Raw genomic sequence first — 23,962 nt, 5'->3', positions numbered from 1 at the left:
CAGGTCTCAAGGGCTTCCTGTGGAAGAATGGACGAACCTCTTCAAATTTTTCATTTGATAATTAATGGCTTTCATGTCTTTGGAAATAAATTTTTTTCGATAAAAATAAGAATTACATAATCTTGCTTTTTTCTTTTTGGTCTATTTGTTACCTAGTTTCATTAATAAGAGCTCACATAATACATTTCAAGGGAAGGTGTCAAAAGGGATTGGTGTCATAAAATCTAATGTTTTAAGAGAATTCGTTATGACTTTACTGGCTTCAACACAGGTTTTTCACAAAAAAAAGTAAATGAATATTTGATTTTTGTCATATTTGACGTTCTTTTTGTAGACGTAAGACATCTTCTGGATAATTGCAGGTCTCAAGGGCTTCCTTTGGAAGAATGGACGAACCTATTCAAATTGTTCATTTTATAATTAATGGCTTTCATGTTTTGGAAATAAATTTTTTTTCGAAAAAAAACAAGTATTACAAAATTTTGTCTAATTGTTGCTTATTTTCATTAATGAGCGGTCACATACTACATTATCAGTGTTCGACGAAGGTGCAATCAAACATATTTTGGGGGCCAAAGTATGGCTTTACGGCTTCCAAAGCATTTTCTGGCAAGTTTTTATTGATTTTTAGTTTGTTGTCTATTTGTTGTTCTTTTTGTAACTGCATAAACAATTGAATACCAAGAGTTTTTAACTCCTTTCGATAGAAGCATTGTTAATTGTAAACCTCTGGGATATTTTAATTGATTCCTAATGGTTTTCATTACTTTGAAATTAATTGTTTTTTTTTTAAAATACAGCGAATTTTCTAATTTTAAAGTTTCTGTTCTTTTTTGTCTAAATCTTACCAAGCTTTATTATGAACTGGTGAATAACCATTTTTTCTGGTGAATTACAAGTATTTTGTTTATTTTCAGTTTTATCTGACGCTATTTTGACTTTGTTATTAAGTTTTGATTTTTAAAACGGACATAAATTTTTTGATGTAATTAATGTTGGATGTTGTTTGATTTTGCCGTTCGTCTTCGCTCGCTTTCTTAATATCGGCATATCTCATCAATCTAATGCATCATTTTTTACTCCACTGAGTTATTTGCTTTGGAGGCTATCTTTTCGTTCATACACCAGTTTTTTTTGAAAAATACTTGAATTTTTTGTGTTTTTCTATCTGTTCCTCATTTGGTAGACGATTATGCCAAAATTGTGGATGAGCGGGGTCGGAACCTTATGTGCGATCGCACATTACCGAGCAGCCTTGTATTTATATCTGCTCACTCTGTTCGAGCTGTTTAATGAAATTGAAAAAGTAAAGAAGAAGTGTTTATCTGCATTGACAATGGATTGACGAAGTAAACGGTAAGAATCTTATTTTTGATTTTCAGAAGGAAATGACGGCCGAAACTGCATTTAACAACCCTCATTTGGAAAGATTCCGGATCATGTCCAAAAGTCACAAAGGTGAAGCTCTGGTCGCCATGATCAAACAAGCTCTAACCTCACCCCAAATATTTGTTTATGGGGAAATTCTATCGTTGCCCAATATTGTGGATCTGAAAAGCGGCAATCATGCTTCTTTATATCAACTATTGAATGTTTTCGCGTATGGACGTTTATCAGATTACGATTCCAGCAAACATCCGCAATTAGAACCGGCAGCTTACCGTAAACTTCAATGTTTAACATTAGTATCCCTTGCGAATGAAACAAAATCAATCAGCTACGATCAGCTTTTTACTGAGCTTAAAATTTCAAACGTTCGAGAATTAGAGGATTTGATAATTGATGCCATTTACTATGGACTTATAAAGGGTAAAATGGACCAGAAGAATAGGATTCTGCTTGTTCAGTCGGCAGTTTCGAGAGACATAAAGGGAGAGGAGGAAATGACGAATATGGTTGATGTGTTGACTAAGTGGTCTGAGAATTGTCAGTCTGTTTTGGGCTCTGTCGAATCGCAGGTTCAAACATTTTGTTTAAATTTATTTCATAGAAACAAGCTGATCGCTAACTTTCTAAAACCTGCTTTGCTGGAAATGCATTTGATTCTTATAGTGGCACGATTGCCCTTCTTTTCAATTTTTAAATTTTTCAGAAAAATAAGTGCTTTTATCTGGCTCAGAAATCGTTACCATTCAAAAACTTTTTTTCATGATAAAAATGGTAATCAAATATCTTTAAGTATCAGCCTTTAAAAGGTACGTTGTGTAGTATTAAACATAAATTTTGAGATCTCGATGAGATTTTGAAATCTTTAAGGGCTTTTCTTCGAAAAGAATTTTTCATGAAAAAACTTTATAAATTAATTTAGAAGCGCATATTTTTACTCTCGGTTCAGCATATTCATTTCAAACTTTTAATTTCAAACATTTGTCTTTGTACTAAAAATACGTGAAGGCTGGATAGCGTTTAAACCGCCTTTTCACGATTTTTTTGGAACGTAATATTTGTTTGACGTGTGCTCAGAATATTTGCCGACCAAACATTTGTGCTACATTTTAAAGGGCCGGTTTCTAGAAAGTTGGCTGAGATTTTCAGTTTTTTAAGCATCATTTTGTAAGGCATTAGAAACACAATTGGTATCATTTCTGTTCTTTTATTGATATTTTTAAACAGGTTGAATTGACGAAGACGCACTTGGAAGACTTGTACAATCACAGAGTGAAGATAGAAAGTGAAGTTATCAGTACACGACACGCGTTAGCCCAGGATGAACAAAACAAACACGCGAGAGCAGCCGAAACAGGAGTTGCCGATTCACATACTACTACTAAACCCAAGGGAGGCGGAGGCGAGAAGAAATACCCCAAGATTAAAGCTGCTTTTGGTGGGAGTAGTAGCAAAACTCCTTCAAAGAGCAAATGAGATTTCTTTTTGATCTGAAAATGTGTCGTGTTCTGTTGATATAATGCGCAAAACAATTGATAAATTTATTTAGTTGATGTTTTCAGTAAATTAATCTAGTAAAGATTTTGAATGTTTTTTTCTGATCTTTTTAGCAAATGCTGATTTTCCAAGCTCAAGTTACCCAAAAAAAGACAGTAATTTCGAACTACTCAGTTTGCTTGAATTAGTTGCAATTAATTCAATCTGGTAAAAAGAAATGAATTCGATGCTCGCTACTTTGTTTGATGAAGTCGTGCTGTCTTATCAGTGCTGCATTATCAAACCTCTGAAGAGATATTTTAGACTGTTCGCGGAGATGAGTCTTTCTTCAGGTTCAATTTCAGGTCAATTTGAGGTTCAAAATGTTTTACTTGATGACATTGGAGCATGAAATTCTATTGCACCCGAGGTATTTTGGCCCAAAGCTGCTCGAAACAGTGCGGAAGAAACTGTACAGTGAAGTTGAAGGCACTTGCAGTGGAAAATACGGATTTATAGTGTCTGTGCATAACTTGACCAGCATAGGATCTGGGTACATTCAACCAGGAAGGGGTTTCGTATTATATCCTGTCACATACCAAGCCATCGTTTTCAGGTGAGTGATTTTGAAGTATTCTCTATAAACTCAAAGAAAATCTGAAGTTCGGAATGTTTAACTCGTCTGATATCAACGCGTAAGTATAGGAACTACAAGTTTACATTCGGCCAAAGCAACGTTAGCTTTCAAACACGAATTAACAGCTGTAATGATCATATCACCATAAAGCAACGTATTAGCATTGGTAAGAAGATAGCAACAAGTGGTTTTAGACGTCGAAGTTTTTAATGCTCTTTTAACAGGTATCAGTCTTTTTTGATACTTATGATCAAAGTCGGTCATCATTCTGTTAAAACCGTGCAAAAAGCCAAAAATTATTAAGTCTAAATACGCCTTATTTGATTAAATAATAGGTTTACTGAAATTATGTCAGCACTTTTTCCGAGTCTTCTGCGTGAGTTAAAACGTATTTTAAACGTTTAGAAATACTCAATTGTGATTGGTCGATCTCTCTCAGAAATAGCTCTTATTTTTTTAGTAACATCCACCATGCACCAATCGATTGTGAAGATTCTTGTAAATTCCTGAGCTGAGCGCCTTCATTTTTAATCTTTATTTTATCGCCTTTTAATCAATAAAAACCGTTGAGAACCATTTTTTTTCATTCTTTGATGTGTTTAAATCTTTTGATGTGCTTATAGCCACAATGAGTTTGGTTATTGTATTATTCTTAATAGCCACCCTCAGCCTCTCGACTGCTGTTATTCAGAATTCGAAGAATTTGAAGTGTATTCGGGCAGAATTTTCGCTTGAAAATTTTTGAACTTTTCGATTGACTTTTACGCCCTTGACTTTTTGTGCTTCGCGTGATCTAAAATTCGCTTTCAATCACAATTTCAAGCAGCTGAACTCAATTGGCTGAAAATTAATACAAAAAGTCAAAATGAAAAGTGCGCCGAAACTGGCGCCATTTTTCTTTTTAAATTTTAAAAGTGGTATATGTTAATCTCTAACGTGGTTATTTGAAGGCCACTATTGAGCTTCTTAGTCCCATTTAGGCTCCCCCTGTATTGCTTAATATGCGTCATTGAGAAAGTGGATGTTTTGTTTATATCAGATTGCGGGAGAAAAAACGCAATATCATTTAAAAGTTTCTTTTTCAAGCGAAGATCTTAATGTCTTTTAATCTAAGACTTTCAATTAATCTGAGAATTGCTGCTTTTTGCATCATTTCTATTATAGAATGTGCAAAAATTTAAAAAATTGCTGGATTTTCAGATAGACAGATCATTTTGGATTTAAAAATGATATATCAGAATGGGCGCAACCGAGTTGTTGATTTTTTAAACATATCTTTCTTGTTGGCTTCGATAGCTTTGGAAAACCGCTTGACGAGATGTAAAATGGACTTGGTGTTTCCAACTCTCAAGCTTTTTTAGAAATTTGATTAGAAGTGAGTAGAGCGATTGTTTCTCTTTAAACGTTTTGATTTTTTATAATTGCGATAGCGAGGTATTATTGGCCTTCCTTTTTTTATTTTGTCAAGATTCTTATTACGTCGATATGACGTCACGCTCTCGTAAAATCTGCTTTTTTTCATTCATCTATGCAATTGCGTGTAAGATGTCTTTTTAAACTCTTAGCGGAGCGAGCTTTTTGATCATTTTCCTGATAAGCATTGGGTTTCCCGTGATTTTCCTCACTCTTAAAGCCTTTTGTTTACTTCAATGAAGGAGATAAAGTAAATTGGGCGGGGGTCATTCTAATTGAATGTCATTTGATGGCATCTAATAGAAGCAACGCCTAATTTATACAATCTAATTAAAATATAACATCTAAAAGATTTAATCTAAATATTAATTTTGACAATCTGACCGCTATGTTTTGTACGTTTTCATATATATTTGTATACAAAAGGACTCAATGTACGCTTTTTAGTCAACTGAATTCGTTTCCTTTTTATTGCTCGAGTAGCTTTTTTATGTAACGCGCCACCATTTGATCAGGTGCACTGAAGTCTGATTTTTCTAAAGTGTGACTTTTCTTGGTGATTTCTACAACTGTGCCGCTGAGTTTGTGTGTGAGAGACGGGATTTGTTACTTCTTTCTGGAAAGGGTTTTGGGTTAGTGGTGTAGTTAATAATAGTTAATAGTACTGATACATGACTTATACGCTCACTGATACGCTCACTAATAAAGTGACTTTCGTACTCAGTTGTTATTAAATCTAAATTCAAACTGTAAATTCGTAGTTTTAAACCTCGAAACTTTGAAATCAGAGTCATATTTTCAACCGCATTTTTGTCGCAGGTCATTTTGCTAGCTACTGGATCTCGTTGGTCTATTTTGCGGCTTATGCTTGCAATCTGTGCTATTTTTTTACGAAGACAGATTTTATTGGCCGATCGCTACTTGATGATAGCTTAGATCTTGCTATTCGAAGTGTCTGGTTGGCTCAGAATGTGTCGACTAGGATATATTTTGAACGGCTTCTGGTAATTCAGTTTCAGCCGTAAGGCTTATAAATCATTAATATGCTAGTTTTTAGCTGATAAATTGTACTTTCAATTTCCCTTTGACTTTTTCGATTGAAATTGATGTCCATTAACGCATGGTAGAGCAACAGCTGCTTCGTTCCTTGTCCATGTCTTTTGTTTGTGATGTGTTTGTTTGCGGTCCTCGAACAAAGTTGAACTGTTGTTGTGTGTCTGTTATGCTTATTTTTTTGCGTGAACGTGTTGACTTTTCGAGTTACATGAGTGACAAACGTCAATTTAAGACTGATCAAAAGAAAAACTCGAGAAATGACGAAAAAAAAACATTGGAAAATTTCGGGCTCAAAAACTCCTAAAAATGATATTTTAATTTTGAATTAAGGACTTCTCAGCAGCGTCACTACTCTAAATACTTGAGGAACAACTGCAATCAGCTATGGGCCTCTAATGAAACTCAATGACCTCTGGACGTTAACTGTTTATCCCGTTTTCAAAGATCAAAGTCTCGAAAAATGTGAAAACATCTTACAAAAAATCATGACAGGACAAGTCCTGAAATACAATCCAAATAATTGATTCAATAACTTTGAAGTGCTGCATCTGACCCGCAGATCAAATGACGGCAGCCAAAAAAGGCAAACAGTTCCATAATTGGAGAAACAAAACAATCAAACAAACTAAAAAAAATATAATCATTGTCATTACTCTTGAAGCTTTTCTTGAGGCTGAAAGCCAAATTGCATCCACGTAAATATGCCATTTACCCACGCAAAAGCCTTGGAAAGGGGTAATTGACCTCTAAATATAGAAAAACTCGAGAAGTACGCCAAATACTTCAGAAAATTGTAAAAATTTTGCAATATTAATAAGTTCATAACCAGTTTTTGCCTGCCTCATTCATCTATTGATAATCTCAGACAATTTGTCAAAATATTTGAAAACATTCGCAACTTATATTAAAATGCTGCTAAAATTGTGATATTAATAAATTTGGAACCATTTCACTGTCTTGTTCTTTCAATTTATCCTGTTATCAACTCCTAGCCTAAAATAGTTTCACTGAGCCATAAAGATCGATAAACATGACAGGACAAGTCCTGAAATACAATCCAAAAAATTGATTCAATAACTTTGAACTGCTGCATCTGACCCGCAGATCTATTGACGGCAGCCAAAAAAGGCAAACAGTTCCATAATTGGAGAAACAAAACAATCAAACAAACTAAAAAAATATAATCATTGCCCTTACTCTTGAAGCTTTTCTTGAGGCTGAAAGTCAAATTTCATCCACGTAAATATACCATTTACCCACGCAAAAGCCTTGGAAAGGGGTAATTGACCTCTAAATATAGAAAAACTCGAGAAGTACGCCAAATACTTCAGAAAATTGCAAAAATTTTGCAATATTAATAAGTTCATAACCATTTTTTGCCTGCCTCATTAATCTATTGATAATCTCAGACAATTTGTCAAAATATTTGAAAACATTCGCAACTTATATTAAAATGCTGCTAAAATTGTGATATTAATAAATTTGGAAACATTTCACTGTCTTGTTCTTTCAATTTATCCTGTTATCAACTCCTAGCCTAAAATAGTTTCACTGAGCCATAAAGATCGATAAACATGACAGGACAAGTCCTGAAATACAATCCAAATATTTGATTCAATAACTTTAAACTGCTGCATCTGACCCGCAGATCAATTGACGGCAGCCAAAAAAGGCGAACAGTTCCATAATTGGAGAAACAAAACAATCAAACAAACTAAAAAAATATAATCATTGCCATTACTCTTGAAGCTTTTCTTGAGGCTGAAAGCCAAATTGCATCCACGTAAATATGCCATTTACCCACGCAAAAGCCTTGGAAAGGGGTAATTGACCTCTAAATATAGAAAAACTCGAGAAGTACGCCAAATACTTCAGAAAATTGCAAAAATTTTGCAATATTAATAAGTTCATAACCAGTTTTTGCCTGCCTCATTAATCTATTGATAATCTCAGACAATTTGTCAAAATATTTGAAAACATTCGCAACTTATATTAAAATGCTGCTAAAATTGTGATATTAATAAATTTGGAACCATTTCACTGTCTTGTTCTTTCAATTTATCCTGTTATCAACTCCTAGCCTAAAATAGTTTCACTGAGCCATAAAGATCGATAAACATGACAGGACAAGTCCTGAAATACAATCCAAATAATTGATTCAATAACTTTGAACTGCTGCATCTGACCCGCAGATCAATTGACGGCAGCCAAAAAAGGCAAACAGTTCCGTAATTGGAGAAACAAAACAATCAAACAAACTAAAAAAATATAATCATTGCCATTACTCTTGAAGCTTTTCTTGAGGCTGAAAGTCAAATTTCATCCACCTAAGTATACCATTTACCCACGCAAATGCCTTGAAAAGGGGTAATTGACCTCTAAATATAGAAAAACTCGAGAAGTACGCCAAATACTTCAGAAAATTGCAAAAATTTTGCAATATTAATAAGTTCATAACCAGTTTTTGCCTGCCTCATTAATCTATTGATAATCTCAGACAATTTAGACAATTTGTCAAAATATTTGAAAACATTCGCAACTTGTATTAAAATGCTGCTAAAATTGTGATATTAATAAATTTGGAACCATTTCACTGTCTTGTTCTTTCAATTTATCCTGTTATCAACTCCTAGCCTAAAATAGTTTCACTGAGCCATAAAGATCGATAAACATGACAGGACAAGTCCTGAAATACAATCCAAATAATTGATTCAATAACTTTGAACTGCTGCATCTGACCCGCAGATCAATTGACGGCAGCCAAAAAAGGCAAACAGTTCCATAATTGGAGAAACAAAACAATCAAACAAACTAAAAAAATATAATCATTGCCATTACTCTTGAAGCTTTTCTTGAGGCTGAAAGTCAAATTTCATCCACCTAAATATACCATTTACCCACGCAAATGCCTTGAAAAGGGGTAATTGACCTCTAAATATAGAAAAACTCGAGAAGTACGCCAAATACTTCAGAAAATTGCAAAAATTTTGCAATATTAATAAGTTCATAACCAGTTTTTGCCTGCCTCATTAATCTATTGATAATCTCAGACAATTTAGACAATTTGTCAAAATATTTGAAAACATTCGCAACTTGTATTAAAATGCTGCTAAAATTGTGATATTAATAAATTTGGAACCATTTCACTGTCTTGTTCTTTCAATTTATCCTGTTATCAACTCCTAGCCTAAAATAGTTTCACTGAGCCATAAAGATCGATAAACATGACAGGACAAGTCCTGAAATACAATCCAAATAATTGATTCAATAACTTTGAACTGCTGCATCTGACCCGCAGATCAATTGACGGCAGCCAAAAAAGGCAAACAGTTCCATAATTGGAGAAACAAAACAATCAAACAAACTAAAAAAATATAATCATTGCCATTACTCTTGAAGCTTTTCTTGAGGCTGAATGTCAATATTCATCCACGTAAATATACCATTTACCCACGCAAAAGCCTTGGAAAGGGGTAATTGACCTCTAAATATAGAAAAACTCGAGAAGTACGCCAAATACTTCAGAAAATTGCAAAAATTTTGCAATATTAATAAGTTCATAACCAGTTTTTGCCTGCCTCATTAATCTATTGATAACCTCAGACAATTTTTCAAAATATTTGAAAACATTCGCAACTTATATTAAAATGCTGCTAAAATTGTGATATTAATAAATTTGGAACCATTTCACTGTCTTGTTCTTTCAATTTATCCTGTTATCAACTCCTAGCCTAAAATAGTTTCACTGAGCCATAAAGATCGATAAACATGACAGGACAAGTCCTGAAATACAATCCAAATAATTGATTCAATAACTTTGAACTGCTGCATCTGACCCGCAGATCAATTGACGGCAGCCAAAAAAGGCAAACAGTTCCATAATTGGAGAAACAAAACAATCAAACAAACTAAAAAAATATAATCATTGCCCTTAGTCTTGAAGCTTTTCTTGAGGCTGAAAGTCAAATTTCATCCACGTAAATATACCGTTTACCCACGCAAAAGCCTTGAAAAGGGGTAATTGACCTCTAAATATAGAAAAACTCGAGAAGTACGCCAAATACTTCAGAAAATTGCAAAAATTTTGCAATATTAATAAGTTCATAACCAGTTTTTGCCTGCCTCATTAATCTATTGATAATCTCAGACAATTTGGACAATTTGTCAATATATTTGAAAACATTCGCAACTTGTATTAAAATGCTGCTAAAATTGTGATATTAATAAATTTGGAACCATTTCACTGTCTTGTTCTTTCAATTTATCCTGTTATCAACTCCTAGCCTAAAATAGTTTCACTGAGCCATAAAGATCGATAAACATGACAGGACAAGTCCTGAAATACAATCCAAATAATTGATTCAATAACTTTGAACTGCTGCATCTGACCCGCAGATCAATTGACGGCAGCCAAAAAAGGCAAACAGTTCCATAATTGGAGAAACAAAACAATCAAACAAACTAAAAAAATGTAATCATTGCCCTTACTCTTGAAGCTTTTCTTGAGGCTGAAAGTCAAATTTCATCCACGTAAATATACCATTTACCCACGCAAAAGCCTTGAAAAGTGGTAATTGACCTCTAAATATAGAAAAACTCGAAAAGTACGCCAAATACTTCAGAAAATTGCAAAAATTTTGCAATATTAATAAGTTCATAACCAGTTTTTGCCTGCCTCATTAATCTATTGATAATCTCAGACAATTTGTCAAAATATTTGAAAACATTCGCAACTTATATTAAAATGCTGCTAAAATTGTGATATTAATAAATTTGGAACCATTTCACTGTCTTGTTCTTTCAATTTATCCTGTTATCAACTCCTAGCCTAAAATAGTTTCACTGAGCCATAAAGATCGATAAACATGACAGGACAAGTCCTGAAATACAATCCAAATAATTGATTCAATAACTTTGAACTGCTGCATCTGACCCGCAGATCAATTGACGGCAGCCAAAAAAGGCAAACAGTTCCATAATTGGAGAAACAAAACAATCAAACAAACTAAAAAAATATAATCATTGCCATTACTCTTGAAGCTTTTTTTGAGGCTGAAAGTCAAATTTCATCCACCTAAATATACCATTTACCCACGCAAATGCCTTGAAAAGGGGTAATTGACCTCTAAATATAGAAAAACTCGAGAAGTACGCCAAATACTTCAGAAAATTGCAAAAATTTTGCAATATTAATAAGTTCATAACCAGTTTTTGCCTGCCTCATTAATCTATTGATAATCTCAGACAATTTAGACAATTTGTCAAAATATTTGAAAACATTCGCAACTTGTATTAAAATGCTGCTAAAATTGTGATATTAATAAATTTGGAACCATTTCACTGTCTTGTTCTTTCAATTTATCCTGTTATCAACTCCTAGCCTAAAATAGTTTCACTGAGCCATAAAGATCGATAAACATGACAGGACAAGTCCTGAAATACAATCCAAATAATTGATTCAATAACTTTGAACTGCTGCATCTGACCCGCAGATCAATTGACGGCAGCCAAAAAAGGCAAACAGTTCCATAATTGGAGAAACAAAACAATCAAACAAACTAAAAAAATATAACCATTGCCATTACTCTTGAAGCTTTTCTTGAGGCTGAAAGTCAAATTTCGTCCACGTAAATATACCATTTACCCACGCAAAAGCCTTGAAAAGTGGTAATTGACCTCTAAATATAGAAAAACTCGAAAAGTACGCCAAATACTTCAGAAAATTGCAAAAATTTTGCAATATTAATAAGTTCATAACCAGTTTTTGCCTGCCTCATTAATCTATTGATAATCTCAGACAATTTGTCAAAATATTTGAAAACATTCGCAACTTATATTAAAATGCTGCTAAAATTGTGATATTAATAAATTTGGAACCATTTCACTGTCTTGTTCTTTCAATTTATCCTGTTATCAACTCCTAGCCTAAAATAGTTTCACTGAGCCATAAAGATCGATAAACATGACAGGACAAGTCCTGAAATACAATCCAAATAATTGATTCAATAACTTTGAACTGCTGCATCTGACCCGCAGATCAATTGACGGCAGCCAAAAAAGGCAAACAGTTCCATAATTGGAGAAACAAAACAATCAAACAAACTAAAAAAATATAATCATTGCCATTACTCTTGAAGCTTTTTTTGAGGCTGAAAGTCAAATTTCATCCACCTAAATATACCATTTACCCACGCAAAAGCCTTGAAAAGAGGGTAATTGACCTCTAAATATAGAAAAACTCGAAAAGTACGCCAAATACTTCAGAAAATTGCAAAAATTTTGCAATATTAATAAGTTCATAACCAGTTTTTGCCTGCCTCATTAATCTATTGATAATCTCAGACAATTTGTCAAAATATTTGAAAACATTCGCAACTTATATTAAAATGCTGCTAAAATTGTGATATTAATAAATTTGGAACCATTTCACTGTCTTGTTCTTTCAATTTATCCTGTTATCAACTCCTAGCCTAAAATAGTTTCACTGAGCCATAAAGATCGATAAACATGACAGGACAAGTCCTGAAATACAATCCAAATAATTGATTCAATAACTTTGAACTGCTGCATCTGACCCGCAGATCAATTGACGGCAGCCAAAAAAGGCAAACAGTTCCATAATTGGAGAAACAAAACAATCAAACAAACTAAAAAATATAATCATTGCCATTACTCTTGAAGCTTTTCTTGAGGCTGAAAGTCAAATTTCATCCACCTAAATATACCATTTACCCACGCAAATGCCTTGAAAAGGGGTAATTGACCTCTAAATATAGAAAAACTCGAGAAGTACGCCAAATACTTCAGAAAATTGCAAAAATTTTGCAATATTAATAAGTTCATAACCAGTTTTTGCCTGCCTCATTAATCTATTGATAATCTCAGACAATTTAGACAATTTGTCAAAATATTTGAAAACATTCGCAACTTGTATTAAAATGCTGCTAAAATTGTGATATTAATAAATTTGGAACCATTTCACTGTCTTGTTCTTTCAATTTATCCTGTTATCAACTCCTAGCCTAAAATAGTTTCACTGAGCCATAAAGATCGATAAACATGACAGGACAAGTCCTGAAATACAATCCAAATAATTGATTCAATAACTTTGAATTGCTGCATCTGACCCGCAGATCAATTGACGGCAGCCAAAAAAGGCAAACAGTTCCATAATTGGAGAAACAAAACAATCAAACAAACTAAAAAAATATAATCATTGCCATTACTCTTGAAGCTTTTCTTGAGGCTGAATGTCAATATTCATCCACGTAAATATACCATTTACCCACGCAAAAGCCTTGGAAAGGGGTAATTGACCTCTAAATATAGAAAAACTCGAGAAGTACGCCAAATACTTCAGAAAATTGCAAAAATTTTGCAATATTAATAAGTTCATAACCAGTTTTTGCCTGCCTCATTAATCTATTGATAACCTCAGACAATTTTTCAAAATATTTGAAAACATTGGCAACTTATATTAAAATGCTGCTAAAATTGTGATATTAATAAATTTGGAACCATTTCACTGTCTTGTTCTTTCAATTTATCCTGTTATCAACTCCTAGCCTAAAATAGTTTCACTGAGCCATAAAGATCGATAAACATGACAGGACAAGTCCTGAAATACAATCCAAATAATTGATTCAATAACTTTGAACTGCTGCATCTGACCCGCAGATCAATTGACGGCAGCCAAAAAAGGCAAACAGTTCCATAATTGGAGAAACAAAACAATCAAACAAACTAAAAAAATATAATCATTGCCCTTAGTCTTGATGCTTTTCTTGAGGCTGAAAGTCAAATTTCATCCACGTAAATATACCGTTTACCCACGCAAAAGCCTTGAAAAGGGGTAATTGACCTCTAAATATAGAAAAATTCGAGAAGTACGCCAAATAATTCAGAAAATTGCAAAAATTTTGCAATATTAATAAGTTCATAACCAGTTTTTGCCTGCCTCATTAATCTATTGATAATCTCAGACAATTTGGACAATTTGTCAATATATTTGAAAACATTCGCAACTTGTATTAAAATGCTGCTAAAATTGTGATATTAATAAATTTGGAACCATTTCACTGTCTTGTTCTTTCAATTTATCCTGTTATCAACTCCTAGCCTAAAATAGTTTCACTGAGCCATAAAGATCGATAAACATGACAGGACAAGTCCTGAAATACAATCCAAATAATTGATTCAATAACTTTGAACTGCTGCATCTGACCCGCAGATCAATTGACGGCAGCCAAAAAAGGCAAACAGTTCCATAATTGGAGAAACAAAACAATCAAACAAACTAAAAAAATGTAATCATTGCCCTTACTCTTGAAGCTTTTCTTGAGGCTGAAAGTCAAATTTCATCCACGTAAATATACCATTTACCCACGCAAAAGCCTTGAAAAGTGGTAATTGACCTCTAAATATAGAAAAACTCGAAGAGTACGCCAAATACTTCAGAAAATTGCAAAAATTTTGCAATATTAATAAGTTCATAACCAGTTTTTGCCTGCCTCATTAATCTATTGATAATCTCAGACAATTTGTCAAAATATTTGAAAACATTCGCAACTTATATTAAAATGCTGCTAAAATTGTGATATTAATAAATTTGGAACCATTTCACTGTCTTGTTCTTTCAATTTATCCTGTTATCAACTCCTAGCCTAAAATAGTTTCACTGAGCCATAAAGATCGATTAACATGACAGGACAATTCCTGAAATACAATCCAAATAATTGATTCAATAACTTTGAACTGCTGCATCTGACCCGCAGATCAATTGACGGCAGCCAAAAAAGGCAAACAGTTCCATAATTGGAGAAACAAAACAATCAAACAAACTAAAAAAAATATAATCATTGCCATTACTCTTGAAGCTTTTCTTGAGGCTGAATGTCAATATTCATCCACGTAAATATACCATTTACCCACGCAAAAGCCTTGGAAAGGGGTAATTGACCTCTAAATATAGAAAAACTCGAGAAGTACGCCAAATACTTCAGAAAATTGCAAAAATTTTGCAATATTAATAACTCATAACCAGTTTTTGCCTGCCTCATTAATCTATTGATAATCTCAGACAATTTGGACAATTTGTCAAAATATTTGAAAACATTCGCAACTTGTATTAAAATGCTGCTAAAATTGTGATATTAATAAATTTGGAACCATTTCACTGTCTTGTTCTTTCAATTTATCCTGTTATCAACTCCTAGCCTAAAATAGTTTCACTGAGCCATAAAGATCGATAAACATGACAGGACAAGTCCTGAAATACAATCCAAATAATTGATTCAATAACTTTGAACTGCTGCATCTGACCCGCAGATCAATTGACGGCAGCCAAAAAAGGCAAACAGTTCCATAATTGGAGAAACAAAACAATCAAACAAACTAAAAAAATATAACCATTGCCATTACTCTTGAAGCTTTTCTTGAGGCTGAAAGTCAAATTTCGTCCACGTAAATATACCATTTACCCACGCAAAAGCCTTGAAAAGGGGTAATTGACCTCTAAATATAGAAAAACTCGAGAAGTACGCCAAATACTTCAGAAAATTGCAAAAATTTTGCAATATTAATAATTTCATAACCAGTTTTTGCCTGCCTCATTAATCTATTGATAATCTCAGACAATTCGTCAAAATACTTGAAAACATTCGCAACTTATATTAAAATGCTGCTAAAATTGTGATATTAATAAATTTGGAACCATTTCACTGTCTTGTTCTTTCAATTTATCCTGTTATCAACTCCTAGCCTAAAATAGTTTCACTGAGCCATAAAGATCGATAAACATGACAGGACAAGTCCTGAAATACAATCCAAATAATTGATTCAATAACTTTGAACTGCTGCATCTGACCCGCAGATCAGTTGACGGCAGCCAAAAAAGGCAAACAGTTCCATAATTGGAGAAACAAAATCAAATAAACTAAAAAAACATAATCATTGCCCTTACGCTTGAAGCTTTTCTTGAGGCTGAAAGTCAAATTTCATCCACGTAAATATACCATTTACCCACGCAAAAGCCTTGAAAAGGGGTAATTGACCTCTAAATATAGAAAAACTCGAGAAGTACGCCAAATACTTCAGAAAATTGCAAAAATTTTGCAATATTATTAAGTTCATAACCAGTTTTTGCCTGCCTCATTAATCTATTGATAATCTCAGACAATTTGGACAATTTGTCAAAATATTTGAAAACATTCGCAACTTGTATTAAAATGCTGCTAAATTTGTGATATTAATAAATTTGGAACCATTTCACTGTCTTGTTCTTTCAATTTATCCTGTTATCAACTCCTAGCCTGAAATAGTTTCACTGAGCCATAAAGATCGATAAACATGACAGGACAAGTCCTGAAATACAATCCAAATAATTGATTCAATAACTTTGAACTGCTGCATCTGACCCGCAGATCAATTGACGGCAGCCAAAAAAGGCAAACAGTTCCTTAATTGGAGAAACAAAACAATCAAACAAACTAAAAAAATGTAATCATTGCCCTTACTCTTGAAGCTTTTCTTGAGGCTGAAAGTCAAATTTCATCCACGTAAATATACCTTTTACGCACGCAAAAGCCTTGAAAAGGGGTAATTGACCTCAAAATATAGAAAAACTCGAAAAGTACGCCAAATACTTCAGAAAATTGCAAAAATTTTGCAATATTAATAAGTTCATAACCAGTTTTTGCCTGCCTCATTCATCTATTGATAATCTCAGACAATTTGTCAAAATATTTGAAAACATTCGCAACTTATATTAAAATGCTGCTAAAATTGTGATATTAATAAATTTGGAACCATTTCACTGTCTTGTTCTTTCAATTTATCCTGTTATCAACTCCTAGCCTAAAATAGTTTCACTGAGCCATTAAGATCGATCAACATGACAGGACAAGTCCTGAAATACAATCCAAATAATTGATTCAATAACTTTGAACTGCTGCATCTGACCCGCACATCAATTGACGGCAGCCAAAAAAGGCAAACAGTTCCATAATTGGAGAAACAAAACAATCAAACAAACTAAAAAAATATAATCATTGCCCTTACTCTTGAAGCTTTTCTTGAGGCTGAAAGTCAAATTTCATCCACGTAAATATACCATTTACCCACGCAAAAGCCTTGAAAAGGGGTAATTGACCTCTAAATATAGAAAAACTCGAGAAGTACGCCAAATACTACAGAAAATTGCAAAAATTTTGCAATATTAATAAGTTCATAACCAGTTTTTGCCTGCCTCATTAATCTATTGATAATCTCAGACAATTTAGAAAATTTGTCAAAATATTTGAAAACATTCGCAACTTGTATTAAAATGCTGCTAAAATTGTGATATTAATAAATTTGGAACCATTTCACTGTCTTGTTCTTTCAATTTATCCTGTTATCAACTCCTAGCCTAAAATAGTTTCACTGAGCCATAAAGATCGATAAACATGACAGGACAAGTCCTGAAATACAATCCAAATAATTGATTCAATAACTTTGAACTGCTGCATCTGACCCGCAGATCAATTGACGGCAGCCAAAAAAGGCAAACAGTTCCATAATTGGAGAAACAAAACAATCAAACAAACTAAAAAAATGTAATCATTGCCCTTACTCTTGAAGCTTTTCTTGAGGCTGAAAGTCAAATTTCATCCACGTAAATATACCATTTACCCACGCAAAAGCCTTGAAAAGTGGGTAATTGACCTCTAAATAAAGAAAAACTCGAAAAGTACGCCAAATACTTCAGAAAATTGCAAAAATTTTGCAATATTAATAAGTTCATAACCAGTTTTTGCCTGCCTCATTAATCTTTTGATAATCTCAGACAATTTGTCAAAATATTTGAAAACATTCGCAACTTATATTAAAATGCTGCTAAAATTGTGATATTAATAAATTTGGAACCATTTCACTGTCTTGTTCTTTCAATTTATCCTGTTATCAACTCCTAGCCTAAAATAGTTTCACTGAGCCATTAAGATCGATCAACATGACAGGACAAGTCCTGAAATACAATCCAAATAATTGATTCAATAACTTTGAACTGCTGCATCTGACCCGCACATCAATTGACGGCAGCCAAAAAAGGCAAACAGTTCCATAATTGGAGAAACAAAACAATCAAACAAACTAAAAAAATATAATCATTGCCCTTACTCTTGAAGCTTTTCTTGAGGCTGAAAGTCAAATTTCATCCACGTAAATATACCATTTACCCACGCAAAAGCCTTGAAAAGGGGTAATTGACCTCTAAATATAGAAAAACTCGAGAAGTACGCCAAATACTACAGAAAATTGCAAAAATTTTGCAATATTAATAAGTTCATAACCAGTTTTTGCCTGCCTCATTAATCTATTGATAATCTCAGACAATTTAGAAAATTTGTCAAAATATTTGAAAACATTCGCAACTTGTATTAAAATGCTGCTAAAATTGTGATATTAATAAATTTGGAACCATTTCACTGTCTTGTTCTTTCAATTTATCCTGTTATCAACTCCTAGCCTAAAATAGTTTCACTGAGCCATAAAGATCGATAAACATGACAGGACAAGTCCGGAAATACAATCCAAATAATTGATTCAATAACTTTGAACTGCTGCATCTGACCCGCAGATCAATTGACGGCAGCCAAAAAAGGCAAACAGTTCCATAATTGGAGAAACAAAACAATCAAACAAACTAAAAAAATGTAATCATTGCCCTTACTCTTGAAGCTTTTCTTGAGGCTGAAAGTCAAATTTCATCCACGTAAATATACCATTTACCCACGCAAAAGCCTTGAAAAGAGGGTAATTGACCTCTAAATATAGAAAAACTCGAAAAGTACGCCAAATACTTCAGAAAATTGCAAAAATTTTGCAATATTAATAAGTTCATAACCAGTTTTTGCCTGCCTCATTAATCTATTGATAATCTCAGACAATTTGTCAAAATATTTGAAAACATTCGCAACTTGTATTAAAATGCTGCTAAAATTGTGATATTAATAAATTTGGAACCATTTCACTGTCTTGTTCTTTCAATTTATCCTGTTATCAACTCCTAGCCTAAAATAGTTTCACTGAGCCATAAAGATCGATAAACATGACAGGACAAGTCCTGAAATACAATCCAAATAATTGATTCAATAACTTTGAACTGCTGCATCTGACCCGCAGATCAATTGACGGCAGCCAAAAAAGGCAAACAGTTCCATAATTGGAGAAACAAAACAATCAAACAAACTAAAAAAATGTAATCATTGCCCTTACTCCTGAAGCTTTTCTTGAGGCTGAAAGTCAAATTTCATCCACGTAAATATACCATTTACCCACGCAAAAGCCTTGAAAAGGGGTAATTGACCTCTAAATATAGAAAAACTCGAGAAGTACGACAAATACTTCAGAAAATTGCAAAAATTTTGCAATATTAATAAGTTCATAACCAGTTTTTGCCTGCCTCATTAATCTATTGATAATCTCAGACAATTTGTCAAAATATTTTGAAAACATTCGCAACTTATATTAAAATGCTGCTAAAATTGTGATATTAATAAATTTGGAACCATTTCACTGTCTTGTTCTTTCAATTTATCCTGTTATCAACTCCTAGCCTAAAATAGTTTCACTGAGCCATAAAGATCGATAAACATGACAGGACAAGTCCTGAAATACAATCCAAATAATTGATTCAATAACTTTTAACTGCTGCATCTGACCCGCAGATCAATTGACGGCAGCCAAAAAAGGCAAACAGTTCCATAATTGGAGAAACAAAACAATCAAACAAACTAAAAAAATATAATCATTGCCCTTACTCTTGAAGCTTTTCTTGAGGCTGAAAGTCAAATTTCATCCACGTAAATATACCATTTACCCACGCAAAAGCCTTGAAAAGGGGTAATTGACCTCTAAATATAGAAAAACTCGAGAAGTACGCCAAATACTTCAGAAAATTGCAAAAATTTTGCAATATTAATAAGTTCATAACCAGTTTTTGCCTGCCTCATTAATCTATTGATAATCTCAGACAATTTAGAAAATTTGTCAAAATATTTGAAAACATTCGCAACTTGTATTAAAATGCTGCTAAAATTGTGATATTAATAAATTTGGAACCATTTCACTGTCTTGTTCTTTCAATTTATCCTGTTATCAACTCCTAGCCTAAAATAGTTTCACTGAGCCATAAAGATCGATAAACATGACAGGACAAGTCCTGAAATACAATCCAAATAATTGATTCAATAACTTTGAACTGCTGCATCTGACCCGCAGATCAATTGACGGCAGCCAAAAAAGGCAAACAGTTCCATAATTGGAGAAACAAAACAATCAAACAAACTAAAAAAATGTAATCATTGCCCTTACTCTTGAAGCTTTTCTTGAGGCTGAAAGTCAAATTTCATCCACGTAAATATACCATTTACCCACGCAAAAGCCTTGAAAAGTGGGTAATTGACCTCTAAATAAAGAAAAACTCGAAAAGTACGCCAAATACTTCAGAAAATTGCAAAAATTTTGCAATATTAATAAGTTCATAACCAGTTTTTGCCTGCCTCATTAATCTTTTGATAATCTCAGACAATTTGTCAAAATATTTGAAAACATTCGCAACTTATATTAAAATGCTGCTAAAATTGTGATATTAATAAATTTGGAACCATTTCACTGTCTTGTTCTTTCAATTTATCCTGTTATCAACTCCTAGCCTAAAATAGTTTCACTGAGCCATAAAGATCGATAAACTCAGTTCCATGATATTTTTCAGAAAGTTTGAAAAAAATTTTACATTTTATCATAAGTTCGCAGGAAGTCGCGATATTAAATTGTTGAAAACCATTCCGTTGCCACTAACAACTATTCATTAAACTATTATCAAACCATAGATGTTTCTTGGTACCGTGGGCTTGAAAAACTCAATAAATGACAAAACAAATTCAAAATATTTGAGAATTTTTTTAAAAATTTTCCGAAATTGTTGATTTTAAAGATGACAAATTGAAAATTCTTTCCAGAAATTGCAAAAATTTGTGCTATTAAACTGTTGAAGAGAATTCTATTTCCAAAAGACTTTCAGTAATTTTTTGCGGTAACCTATTAAGAAGCAGTAACTTATTTTTTGCAGTAACCTTTTAAGAATTATGCAGTAACCTATTATCAGACCCTTTAGGAGGTTCTCTGGTCCTTAGAGCTCGAAAAACTCAAAAAATGCCAAAATATTCAAAAAATTTGAGAGCAATTGAAAGGTTTATAAAATTGCAAAAATTCGTGACAATAAATTGTCTAAACCCTTTCCATTGCAACGAGGAGATATGCAGTACAATTTTGTCAAACCATGGATGAGTTTAACTGGCCACTGAGGCAAGGCAAACTGAATAAAAGTCAATTGTTTTCAAAAAAAACTTTATAAAGATAGCAATTTTTATTTTTTAAAAATTGCTAGAATTTATGACATTAAAATGTTGGAAACAATTCAAATGCCAATAAAAACAATACAGTAATCTATTTTCAGACCTTTGAGGCTAGCAGAACTCAAAAATGACAAACCTTTTAAAAAACTTCAAAAAAAAATTACAAAAATTTGTATCATTTTTCGTGTTTGTTTGCAGTACCAAAACATGTAGCTCAAAAAATGGTCATAAAAAGTAACTTGCGAAAGACCTTTTCCTACTTTGACAAACGTCAATTCAAGTCTAATCAAATAAAAAACTTGAAAAATGACAAAAAACGTGAAAATTTGCACCATTTTTGGGCTCAAAGACTCACAGAAATGACCTTTCAACCATCAATTAAGGCCTTCACAGCAGCTGGCCACTCTAAACACTTGAAGGACTACTAAAGCCAGCTTTGGGCCTCTAATCGAACTTAATGCCCAATGGGTCTTACCTGTTTATCTCGTTTTGAAAGATTGAAGTCATTGAAAAATGTCTGAAAACATCTTACAAAAAAAAGACAGCCCCAATTTAATCCAATTCTTGGATTGTAAAAAACAGAGCTGCAATACAATTGAGTTTGGTTGGATTTTAGAAAGTCAGAGCCCCAATACAATACAATTCTTGGATTGTAAAAAGTCAGGGCACCAAAGAACGTGGATTGTAATAAAATTTTCCTTACATAACCTCATTTTTTTTGTTACTTTATTAAAAAAAAGTGTATTTGAACCTTCATCAAAAACATTTTTAAGCAAATTTTACGATGTGTTATTAGTCCTTTTTGCATTTTTCCTCTAAGAAACATCAACTTTGGGTAACGTCGTAAAGTGCTTATTTCCTTTTTTGAAAACCTATCTACGTTCTTGCAATGTCCCTTTACTTCAACTTTTTTTAATCAACACATAGTCATCAAAACGTTAATGGCTTGATTTCAAATCTTCAATGTCTGGAATATCTAAACGTTAAAATTTTGTTTACATGCATGCTCTTGAAGAAAAAACAATTTATCGGGTGAAGTTTTGAGAATTGAGCGTTTTGACATTTTTACGGATCGATATGTACAAAAATCTGAAGAAATGGATTCCGAATTGCTGCCAGTTGATTTAACGGTTACTGTTATTGCGTTCAGATTAAAGCAAATTTTTACTGCGCATGCTTGATGAATGTTTCATTGTATGCCAATCTAATGTCACTGGCCTTATATTGGCTCCCATTCTAAGTTTTAGATTTGTTTTTTGAGAAACTACCTCTAACTGATGGTGAATGGGGTACTCAAGAATTTTTGTGTAACATTCTGCCAGTGTTTATTAGTTGAAATCATTATTGGATATATTTGGAAATTGAATCAATAGAAAATAAGTTTTTCGCTGAGATTCTGTTATTTATATGTAGCTATTTAGTGATGCTAATATGTAGCCATGTATTGGTGTTCATATGTGCTAATATGTAGTGGTCGGATAAATTTAAATCATATTGTTTGCTTCAGGCCATTCAAAGGTGAAGTGTTGGAAGCAGTAGTGACACAAGTGACCAAATTGGGCATTTTCACTGAAATTGGACCAATGGCATGTTTCATTAGCAAGCACGGCATACCCTCAGACATGGAGTTTGTCTCAGATGACAAAAAACCGAGGTTATTCTTTGAGATATATATACACCAGGATTATTCGGGGGATATACCCGTTTGGATATGATTGCAGAAAGTCTTTGCTGGAAAAAACGATGTTATTTTTGGGATTGCTTCATACATGGCTCAAATTCTTAGGTCGAGTGTAAAACCTTACAGGTTGTATAAATATTCTGGTTTTCAAAGCAAGCAGCATTTATTAACAACCCGTGTATCGGAATATTTTTTCGGAATTCTTGTGGTAAAAGTGTCGCCTTTGAATCGTTTTGCATAATAAAATTAAATTTAATCAATGATGTATGATGTGTCATAGAAGTTGCTGTTACCTTCTGCCCCGTAAGATTGCAATATAGCAAAAGGAGAACAGTTTTCATATTCAGGGTGAATAGTTTTTGGTTTCAGATACAAATCGAAAGATGAAACAGATATTATTGATTTGGGAAGCACAATTCGGGTCAAATTGATGGGGACGAGGATAGATGCAAATGACATATTTGCTATTGGAACACTTTTGGACGACTACCTTGGACCGGTTTAAACTTATCGCGGTGGAATCATTTCAACTGTTAAATTATTTTGAGTCAAGTTCTCCCCGTTTCTGTTTCAACTTGTGTAGCTGTCTCACTCCTTTGTTTTCAATGGAAAACTAACAAAAGAGAGTGAACAATCTGTTTCAATGCAAACAAAGGATTCATTTTCCACTTCTGCTAGATTTATAAATTGAAGTTATTTTGTTCGAAACTTGTGTTTGATGTCTTACTTCAACAAATTTAATACTTGTGAAATTGTTCCGTATAGTTTTTAACTCTGTTATTGAGTGGGAATTTTAATCTAGGAAAACATGATCTCTCAATAGCTATTCCATAAATTTAGCCGGCCGTATCATATAGATAGTTTATCGCCTTCCCAACATTTTTGTCATATTTTTCTTACCACGAGGCACTAGAATGT

The 23,962-nt window shown here is 33.0% G+C and overlaps 2 protein-coding genes across 2 annotated transcripts; both read left to right on the top strand.

Annotated features, from left to right (window-relative positions):
• Window positions 1–1,285: 1,285 nt before the first annotated feature.
• LOC142342649 (COP9 signalosome complex subunit 7b-like) lies at window positions 1,286–2,974 on the top strand. Its single transcript, XM_075394094.1, has 2 exons — window positions 1,286–1,958; window positions 2,614–2,974. Exons 1-2 carry the CDS (start codon window positions 1,389–1,391, stop codon window positions 2,860–2,862), a joined length of 819 nt encoding a protein of 272 aa, XP_075250209.1. The 5' UTR covers window positions 1,286–1,388; the 3' UTR covers window positions 2,863–2,974.
• A 228-nt stretch (window positions 2,975–3,202) lies between these two features.
• On the top strand, window positions 3,203–23,799 carry LOC142342650 (DNA-directed RNA polymerase II subunit RPB7-like). Its single transcript, XM_075394095.1, has 3 exons — window positions 3,203–3,478; window positions 22,871–23,017; window positions 23,414–23,799. The coding sequence occupies exons 1-3, from the start codon at window positions 3,246–3,248 to the stop codon at window positions 23,547–23,549; spliced, it is 516 nt and encodes a 171-aa protein (XP_075250210.1). The 5' UTR covers window positions 3,203–3,245; the 3' UTR covers window positions 23,550–23,799.
• The last annotated feature ends 163 nt before the right edge of the window (window positions 23,800–23,962 follow it).

Source organism: Convolutriloba macropyga, chromosome 7, assembly GCF_964194025.1.
Source record: "Convolutriloba macropyga chromosome 7, txConMacr16.3, whole genome shotgun sequence".
Taxonomy (NCBI): domain Eukaryota; kingdom Metazoa; phylum Xenacoelomorpha; order Acoela; family Convolutidae; genus Convolutriloba; species Convolutriloba macropyga.
This window is presented reverse-complemented; position numbering and strand designations above follow the sequence as displayed.

Coding starts and splice junctions, on each gene's coding strand:
- LOC142342649 (XM_075394094.1), top strand. CDS start 1,389: ATGACGGCCGAAACTGCATTTAACAACCCTCATTTGGAAAGATTCCGG. Junction 1,959..2,613: donor TGGGCTCTGTCGAATCGCAG/GTTCAAACATTT, acceptor ATTTTTAAACAG/GTTGAATTGACGAAGACGCA.
- LOC142342650 (XM_075394095.1), top strand. CDS start 3,246: ATGTTTTACTTGATGACATTGGAGCATGAAATTCTATTGCACCCGAGG. Junction 3,479..22,870: donor TACCAAGCCATCGTTTTCAG/GTGAGTGATTTT, acceptor TGTTTGCTTCAG/GCCATTCAAAGGTGAAGTGT. Junction 23,018..23,413: donor TCAGATGACAAAAAACCGAG/GTTATTCTTTGA, acceptor TTTTGGTTTCAG/ATACAAATCGAAAGATGAAA.